This window comes from Podarcis vaucheri (genome assembly GCF_965113315.1).
Source record: "Podarcis vaucheri genome assembly, chromosome: 4".
NCBI lineage: Eukaryota > Metazoa > Chordata > Lepidosauria > Squamata > Lacertidae > Podarcis > Podarcis vaucheri.
In genome coordinates this window covers 56,112,950-56,123,142 of record NC_138762.1, presented here as the reverse complement: position 1 = coordinate 56,123,142, position 10,193 = coordinate 56,112,950, and the positions used below count along the sequence as shown (strand labels likewise).

Below are 10,193 nucleotides of genomic sequence, written 5' to 3'. Positions count from 1 at the left end.
AAACTTAGTTGGTCTCCAAGGTGCTGTTGGAAGGATTTTTTAAATTTTGTTTCGACTACGGCAGACCAACACGGCTACCTACCTGTAACTTGAAAGCGCTGCTGTGATTGGCAAAAGGGTTCCTTTGAGCGACAGTCGCTCTCTAAAAAGATAGGGCGAAACATAGGTCGCAAGGCGAGCTAACTATGCGCTGCGTCTCCATGTCAGCTTAAGACACCTAGAAGAGATCCTAAAAATCTACCTGTTCAAAGCTTAAGTCTGGCGAAAGCTGCAATGCTTTTAGACGGGCCAAATGGAACAATATCTATTATTATTGATGCAACCCCCCCCCCCAACAGATATTTTATATAGTTTTTACCTCTTGTCTTCAGTTAGTTTTATTTTTATTGCTATGGCTAGTGGCTGAGGCAAATAAATATTTTTCTGATTGTCTGGCAATGGGCGTGGCCAAGGGTGGAGGGAGTTGCAACTGCCCCCCCATCAATAAACATCCACAAGAATACATAGCTAAGGTTCTGCCCCCCATAACAAAAGGCCTGCCCCCCCCCCAACAAAAATCCTGGCTAAGCCCATGAGTCTGGCCACCGACATTTCAAGGATCTCACAATGCTTATCCCTACCTACTATTAGCCCAAGCACATATATCTGAATGGAATGTCATAGTTCAGACTTTGGTCACTGAATAGGGAGTTTTATTGGGCTGTTCCACATCTCGAGCGCCAGTTCCAGATGGCCTGTTCATTGTGCGTGCATCCCAATTTGTTTGCAGGTAGATCGAGACATAAGCTACTTACAGAAAACTTACTCTGATTTGATTACAAGTAGATGGAAGCTGTATGCCAGCTCCCTTGTCCAATAAAGCAAGATGAGCGCCGCAACCCCAGAGTCGGTCATGACTGGACATAATGGTCAGGGGTCCCTTTACCTTTAGATAAGTCAAAACTGATGTTATGCCACCTCTCACTGCATCTCCCTGTCACTATACTTCTTGCTAGGGGTGCCAAACCCCACCCCACATAACCAGTCACAAGATGCCCCTCACACACACTATTTGAATGGCAATGGACGAAGAAATTGAGGGGGTGCTCATCAAATTTGCAGATGACAGCAAACTGGGAGGGTAGCTAATGCCACCGAAGACAGAATCAGGATTCAAAATGACAAGATTGGAGAAATAGGCCGAAACCAACAAAATGAATTTCAGCAGGGACAAATATAAGGTTCTGCACTTAGGAAGGAAGAACCAGCTGCACAAATATAAGATGGGGGACACCTGGCTTACTAACAGCACATGGGGAAAGGATCCAGGTGTCTTCTTAGTGGGCCACAAGCATAACATGAGTCAACAGTGTGATGCAGCAGCATAAAAAGCTAATGCTATTCTAGGCTGCATCAACAGAAGTACAGTATAGTGTCCAGATTAAGGGAAGTTATAGTACCACACTGTTTTTCCTTGCTCAAACTGCACCTGGAGTACTGTGTCCAATTCTGGGTACCCCAATGTAAGAAGGATGTTGACAAGCTGGAATGTGCGCAGATGAGAGCAACCAAGATGATCACAGGTCTGAAAACCAAGCCTTGTGAGGAACGGTTGAAGGAGCTGCATATGATTAACCCAGAGGACACCAAGAGGTGGTTTGTGAGATGGGCGTGCATAGAGCACCACTGAGAAGATAGGTTTGCAGTTCCAGAACTGAGCTAACACGTCCTTTGGTGCAAAAATCCACTTCTGATTCTCCCCTCCAAATATTTTTGTTTCCTTGACCAGCTTAATTGAGAAGCTATTTCATTAATATATGGAAAAGCTTGCTGATCAACTGCAAATCACCCAGAGATGTACCAGTAAATCTCATTCTATCATCTAGCAGCCCTGATGTAATGGATGGGGAGGCATAGGAAGTTAACTTGTAAAGACAGCTCCTTATTATTTCTCTCTGGTGGGGCAGTTTTCAACTTGTCAAGAACTGTAACCCTTCCCCACCCCAACTTAACAGTGAGAAAGATAAGAGACTTCTCCATCTGTCCGATGCCCGCTGTTGGACTTGCCTCTATTGTAGTCTAAGCAATAGCCAACTCCTATTCCCCAACCCAAGATTACCCTCAACAATAGATCAGTTGGTAGAGCATGAGACTCCTAATCTTAGGGTTGTGTGTTTGAGCCCTATTTCTGGGCAGATTCCTGAATTGCAGGGGGTTGGACTAGATGACCCTTGTGGTCCCAAGTCTACAATTCTATAATTTAAAATCAAAGGAACTGAGAGTCCTAAAAACCTCTCTTAGGAATCAAAGAAAAGGACATATAATGCGTAAGTATAGTTTTCACACACACACTTTTAAATCAGATGCATATATCAGAAAGGAATTGGATGTGAATTTGACATCAGTCCAAACACCCAGGTTTCCACATGTAGTTCGGCTAGAAGGCTATAATTCATGTGAATTGAACTGCTCCACATGCCTAAGAGAACATGAGTTCCTCAGGACTAGCCCTACAAACTATAGACAGAAGGCTGTTGAAATATCAACTGAGTTTCATCATAAGTTCTTGATAAGGTGCGAGGGTCTGCTATCCCATGAGGTAAAGCCAAAGTCCTGACATTTAAACACAAATTACTGGATTGCACCTCAAGTTAACTTGCTGGATTATGGAGATAAGTATTTAGTTTGCTAAGATGAGAAACAAGTACACAATTTAAAGTACTTATGTGGGAGTAAGGCCCAATGAATTTAGTAGGACTTACCAACGAGTAGGCATGATTAGGACTGTGCTGTAAATGCTCATAATTAGAAGGAAACAAAAAAAAGCAGGTTTTGTTTTAATAGGGAACAATTTACCCGGATACAGAATTCTTCTTGTCACTCAGAACACCATTATGTGCCCCCCCCCCACATTTAGTCCAAAATATACATCTTTTGATTAACTTCATGGAAATAAAAAATTATTTACATTTATTCACTTTTCTTCAAAGTATTAATGTACAGTATAAATTTAAATAATATTCTCCATAGAGTCACATTTTTTTCAACCCAGACTGCACAGTTCATTCAGAGAATAATGAAAAACAAATACATAATTAAAGAAAAAAGTATGTAAAAATTGCTCCTTAGAACCATGTGGCCATATTTTTAAAAACTGTTAACTTTTACTTAAACAAAACAGTATAATTTGAAAGAATTTGTTTGCAATACCCTTAACTAGCATATACACTATAAGGTTGAAATATCAATAACCACTCATTGGAAAAATGTTGCTTTCAATAAAATGAAAAAGGTACATAATATCTATGGTAATTTTTGACAACTTTATCAAAATTAAGAACATGAGTTGATATTTGTTTTAGAAACATACTGTGACATAACAATTGTTTTACAATACTTTTAATCAGCTTATAATACATAATCATGTATCAAAGTTTAGAAATACTCACAGGCCTCTATAAAATACTAGTAATTTGGGGGGAAATGCTACTTGCTTATCTTCTGGGGCTAATAGCTGTTGCAGGGGAAGGGTGATTTTTGTCACAAACCACAGTATGGAAGGAAAATGTTACCCTCACCCCCACCCCAGAAGCTGCAGTTCCAATAAAAAGCAGCCCCCTTTGCAGCAGAAGCCTAAAAGGAAACCGGACCAGTTTTCATGTGTACTATGGCACTAAAATGAACAGTCTTTACAGGCTGGAAACGTGACAATAAGGTATGTTGAGACTGCAGGGGAAACAAAATTAAGTAGTGCTTTCACGCAATTGCTCCAGAACTTGCCCTAGAATTTCATCGACTATGCCAATGTCAGGATTGATTTGATGCACATTAAGTTCAGGCATTATTGTTCCTAGTAACTGTCCCACGTTAACTCGCAGGGATCGCAGCTTCACGCTAAGAAAGAGAAGATTGAGAACATCAGTTAAAATTACAGGTATGGTGAAGATAAGTTCAGTACTTTAAATCAGAGGTCAGCAAACTTTTTCAGCAGGGGGCCAGTCCACTGTCCCTCAGACCTTGTGGGGGACCGGACTATATATATATATATATTTTGGGGGGAATGAACAAATTCCTATGCCCCACAAATAACCCAGAGATGCATTTTAAATAAAAGGGCACATTCTACTCATGTAAAAACACACTGATTCCCGGACCGTCAGCGGGCTGCATTTAGAAGGTGACTGGGCTGGATCCGGCCCCCAGGCCTTAGTTTGCCTACCCATGCTTTAAATCATCATTTGCTCAACTGTTCATTCATTCCTTTCCCATTTCTATCGCTATTTTATAGTCTGTTACAAATTTGACATACATTGTTTTAAAGACTACATTAAACGACACTTTAAACCAATTAAACTGAAATGTTACATAGGATAGAGATGTTATATTGAAGCTCACCTTGTCTATTAATTTTGTTTATTTAACATAGAAAACATCTGAAAATAAGTTTCACCAGAAATGGTAAACAGTGTTTATGTAAAACTGTTTTTGGTATTGTATAGATCCTTTTCCTACATACTTGCTACAGCTACAAACAAGAAAAGGTTCGTATGATTACACCAGCAATCACATGCTACACTAGGACATTCATTCATTCATTCATTCAAAAGTAGGATTAATATCATGCTTCACCATCGAAACCTTTAAGTGGTTTACGTGGCATGTAGTATTTGGGTGGAATGAATTAGGTTATTTAGATCAGTGGTTTGGATGGTGTAACACGATACAGTGGTACCTTGGTTTGCAACCGTTTTGGATTACAACCATTTTGGATTACAACCACATCAAACTCTGAAGTGTGTCCCTTTTTTTTGGATCACAACCCATTTTTGGGGATTACAACCCATATTTTTTTTGAGGCCCCATTGGCGAAAGCGCGCTTTGGGTTACAACCTGCCTTGGTTTACAACCGGACCTCCGGAACGGATTATGTCTGTAAACCAAGGTATCACTGTATAAACAGCATTATGGAGAAGCCTGAGTTTCCTTAGAACAGGGATAGCCAATGCACATCCCTGCCCCAAATGTTCTCATCATCTTTGACCACTGGCCATGGTGGCTGTGGCTGATGGGAGTCCAACAACATCTCGATGGCACCAGAAGGGCCAGTCCTGTCTAAGAAGATTGCCATCAGTTCCTCAAAGAGAAGAAAAGTAAAAGAGCTTCTTCACAATTATCTTATTCCTCAGCATTGCACAGCAACATGAGAATGTTGGGTGTGTTCTAGGTTGCAGTCTTCACTGACATGGCAAGGTGGGTGACGAGACCCAAAACCTGGTAAATGCCCTGCTTGAACTGAGTGTGTGCTTCATGCTTAGGAATTCTCTGCAATATGGATTCTTGGTAGACATTCATGTGCAAAGGTTTCCTGAAGGTAGGTTTGAAAATAGATGAAAGGGTAAGTTTAGAGCCTTTCCATGCTTTTTCATGCACAAATCGGGCTTCTTAGTAGGAATATATACCTTTCTCCATTAGTTTTTAACTCTGCAAGTTCTGCTTTCAGCTGCTCACATTGCAAGCCCAGCTGAGTTTTTTCCATTTCCAGTAGTTCAATCTGAAAGTAAATCAAAGCTTTATATACCTGCATTTTTGAAAATGAAAAACAAAAGTGAAATACTTGTTACAGTATACAGTAGTACCTTGGTTCCTGAATGGCTTGGCTGCCGAACAAATCGGCTCCTGAACGCCGCAAACCCGGAAGTGAGTGTTCCGGTTTGCAAATGTTTTTCGGAAGCCTGATATGTCTGATTTACTTACAATATTTTGGTTTGCACAAATCTGAACTAAACACTATTTTTCTATAATAGGTCTTCTCTTTCCACCAAATCTGGCTACCTCAAGTCAAAGGATGTTCTCACTGGCTAATTTCTCAGTTCCAAAGAACTTTTGTTTTTATTTAAGTCTCACTGATTTCAAAGGCACTTGAATTCTATAGGAAATGCATGCTCTAATTCTGAAAGACCCTTTTATATACAGTGGTGCCCCGCAAGACGAATGCCTCGCAAGACGGAAAACTCGCTAGACGAAAGAGTTTTCCGTTTTGGAGGTGCTTCGCAAAACGAATTTCCTATGGGCTTGCTTCGCAAGACGACGATGTCTTGCGAGTTCCTGCTGGTTTTTTTTCCTTTCCCCACCTTTTTCTAAGCCGCTTATCAGCTGATCCGATCAGCAGATAAGCCGCTAAAATCCGCTAAAGCCGCTAATAGCGCTAATCCGTCAATGGGCTTGCTTTGCAAGACGAAAAAACCGCTAGACGAAGAGAATCACAGAACGGATTCTTTTCGTCTTGCGAGTCACCACTGTACATTCCATTAAAATTAAGTTAAGGTAATGGATTTAAGGTTAAGTGTGAGACTGAAACCCAAAACAAGTAAATCTAAATATCAACCCAGCCTTTCTATGTACTGAATTATGAAACTTACCTCATTTTTATATTGGTCTCTTTCAATGCTGCAATTGTCCAGCTGTCTGAAAACATCACCCAGTTGCACAGCCATGTCATCTGCTTCACTTTTATTCTCAATATTTTTACATTTACGACATTCAGATTTTAAGTTCTGCAGAGTATCACACTGTTGTTTCAGTGTTCTCATCTCTTTCAATGCCTGTTCATACAGAATGAATATCTCTTCTTTACTTTTTTCTTTAACTTTTTTGAGTTCTGCATCTGATATTATACTTTTTGTTTCTGTAGACTGAGGACATATTCCCTTTTGCACATGCTTGCCATTTGTATCCATTAGTTTTTGCTTTAACAGTGTTAATTCTTTAACCAATGTATCACATTGCTGTTGATATTTTTCTTTTTCACTGTTGGATGAAAGCAGTTGAAGGCTTAATTCATTTATCTTAATGTCTGCATTCACAATATCAGCCTCCGAAACATGAAGATGATCTGTAAGTGTTATTTCATGTTCTGATCTGGACAGCTGATTATCTGCATTGCCCTCAGCTTCTTCCTTTTTTACTAGAAGTTCCTCTGTTTCAGTTTGTGTTGCTGCAGTTCCTTTTGAACCATTTGTTTCTGAACAAGCATCTCTGTTCATAGAAATTTCTCCCTCAATATTACTGAAATCAACATCAGCCCCACCTTCAACTTTTACTATTGTGATGTCACATTCCAGAGCGTCAGGTTTTGGAGTACTGTTCTCTTCCAAAATGATAACATCATCATCATCTTGCTTCTTTTTCTCAAATGCTTGGCTAGTCACTTTTGTGATCTTAAAAGGTAGTGGTGCATCAGCATTAGAAAGTTTTCGTTTAAGGCTAAAGAAACAAAAGCAAAGTAACAGAAATCATATTAGCAGTTTTTTCCTTTAAAGGCTAAGCTCCAGAAAATGTTAATTTAAAAAAACAGCACAAGCAAATGGGGAAAGTAGGTGGAAATATTCTTGCATTTTATTTACTGACCTATTTTCAGGATCAGAATGAGGCGATGATACTGATGTGCTGTTTGATTTGTTTTGAGGTCTCGTAAGCGACACGTTTGAAGCTTCTGCATGAAACATTGGAATAGTTTCACTCAATAATGGAGGTGCATTGGACAAGGCAGCCGTTGTTTGTAAATACATTTCGTTATAAATCTGTAGAAACAGCATTATGTCATTACAATTAGAGAAGAAAACATCATTCACTTCCATCACTGCGACTTTTCCCTTGAACTCTCTGCAGTCACCACAAAATGACAACATATATGGCTGGATGGGCTGCGGGAAAAGCCTTGGCAGCTCAGTTACAGGTTTTAGCCATATCGCTAAAATTTGACTACTGTGTAAATTAGATTGAACCAGAATATGTAAACAGTCATCAAATATACTTACGCACAGAAACAGGAAGATTCAGGACACATAAAAGGAAGTGCAGTGGTACCTCGGGTTACATACGCTTCAGGTTACATACGCTTCAGGTTACAGACTCCACTAACCCAGAAACAGTACCTCGGGTTAAGTACTTTGCTTCAGGGTGAAAACAGAAATCATGCTCCGGCGGCACAGCAGCAGGAGGAGGCCCCATTAGCTCAAGTGGTGCTTCAGGTTAAGAACAGTTTCAGGTTAGGAACGGACCTCCAGAACGAATTAAGTACTTAACCCGAGATACCACTGTACTTTTTTTTTACACGCAGCACATAGTTAAACTACAAAACTCTCTCCCACAGAAGGCAGTGCTGGCCACCAATCTAGATGGCATTGATCGCAATCAATCATCTTCCACTGCTGTAACCTCTTTCCATGGTTCAAGTGTTACGATTATTCAGCATCCTCAAAGTGGAGAAGATATGGAGATTGATGACAGCAGCATTTGTATCCAGCAGTGGAGCCAGGAAATAGTGAATTGCCTCCTCAACTTTTACACTACTCTTTCTGCAATTGGTAAAGTGGCAAGTGACCCACCTTTGCCAACTGTCAATCCATGGTACACTGATCATAATCCTGCCTTCACCCCTAGGAAAGTTTATATCCTTGGCTAAATTCTGACCTGGAGAGAATGTATATTCAAGACACACAAAAATGGAGGAAGAAGCTAAAGTATCCTTTGCTGCTTTCCATGCAAAAAATGAACCTGGTACAGTATAGGAAAACTTGCATGTAATTTAGCATTGCTTCCACAAACAAAGAAATAAACATGTCAAGATAATCAGTCACCTACCTGTTGGCTAAGCTCTATCCTTTTCTTTAATTTCTCCCTGTCTCTGCATTGAGAAGAAAAAGTGTCATGGTTTATGCTCAGATACATGCTATCTAATATTAAGTTGTTGTTTAACACGACCTTTTGCATCAATAACTTATGTTATAGCCCTCCTGTATTGAAATGGGTTAGTGTGTCTTGCTGTTGGTGGTTTGAGCCCATCAAGGGACAGCTGTGGGCAGCATCCCTGCATTGTAGGGGGCTGGACTAGATGACCCTCAAGGTCCCTTCCAACTCCACAATTCTATGATTCTATGTAGCTCACTATAACTTCTAATGGTGAGAGCACACAACCATTAGCGAAAAGGACAATGTTCACTTTTGTATTGTCAAATGAAGGTATGTTTTGGACTAGTGAATTCTTTTGTGGATTTCTTGACTTAAATAGCAAAAACGTATTCGAAACATAATGGGTTTGCTAGAAGGAAGCATATTACCCATTTAAAACTCTACACCCATCGGCTGGGTGAGGACTGCAGGGCCTGCTCCCTTCCAGGGCCTTTTCCAACTGGCCCAGGGGGCGTGGCCCAGGCCCTTTCTCCCAGCTATAAAGGGACTCCTGCTGCAGGGAAGCCTCGGACCATCGGCTGGGTGAGGACTGCAGGGCCTGCTCCCTTCCAGGGCCTTTTCCAACTGGCCCAGGGGGCGTGGCGCAGGCCCTTTCTCCCAGCTATAAAGGGACTCCTGCTGCAGGGAAGCCTCGGACCATCGGCTGGGTGAGGACTGCAGGGCCTGCTCCCTTCCAGGGCCTTTTCCAACTGGCCCAGGGGGCGTGGCCCAGGCCCTTTCTCCCAGCTATAAAGGGACTCCTGCTGCAGGGAAGCCTCGGACCATCGGCTGGGTGAGGACTGCGGGGCCTGCTCCCTTCCAGGGCCTTTTCCAACTGGCCCAGGGGGCGTGGCCCAGGCCCTTTCTCCCAGCTATAAAGGGACTCCTGCTGCAGGGAAGCCTCGGACCATCGGCTGGGTGAGGACTGCAGGGCCTGCTCCCTTCCAGGGCCTTCTCCAACTGGCCCAGGGGGCGTGGCCCAGGCCCTTATTTGGAACAAACTTTTGGGGAAGCTGGGAAGTGTTCTGCAATTGCTTCCCTGTTCCAATGTGTTTTAAAATGTCCTCAAGCAGTCGGTGGCAATTTAAATTTGTATTTCTTTTTTTCCTTTTTTCCCTTGTTGGGGGTGGGTGGGTGTAATGGATATTTGGTTGGGGATTAATTTTAGTATAATTGTTCTGTTTTAGCTTTCTGTTGTTTTATTGGTTCTGTATAGTTTGTGTTTTGTTTTTAAGGGGCAGGATCAGGGCTGCCTGGGAGTGAGGCCCCAGCCAACACGATGGCTGGGATAAGTTCCACAGGGGGGGAAGCACTGGGACATCCGATCTCGGTGATCATGGGCAGGAGGCGGAGTTACGCTAAGACCAGACCATGTCATTACCGAGGAGGCAGGTTTAGTCGTTGTTTGAAGACTATCCCTGCCTCCGGGTCTGGCCTTGACCGGATGGATACTGGAATCAACAGGGGAAACCCACATAACCTGA

General features: G+C 41.9%; 1 protein-coding gene across 1 annotated transcript in view; it reads right to left on the bottom strand.

Annotated features, from left to right (window-relative positions):
- Positions 1-2,800: 2,800 nt before the first annotated feature.
- Positions 2,801-10,193, bottom strand: part of MORC3 (MORC family CW-type zinc finger 3) — a 39,243-nt gene continuing 31,850 nt past the window's right edge. The window contains exons 13-17 of the mRNA XM_082220497.1: positions 8,623-8,665; positions 7,387-7,559; positions 6,399-7,242; positions 5,439-5,530; positions 2,801-3,873 (exon numbers count right to left, since the gene is read on the bottom strand). Coding sequence (XP_082076623.1) covers positions 3,723-3,873; positions 5,439-5,530; positions 6,399-7,242; positions 7,387-7,559; positions 8,623-8,665 — 1,303 coding nt within the window. The 3' untranslated portion in view covers positions 2,801-3,722. The remainder of the gene's footprint in view (positions 3,874-5,438; positions 5,531-6,398; positions 7,243-7,386; positions 7,560-8,622; positions 8,666-10,193) is intronic.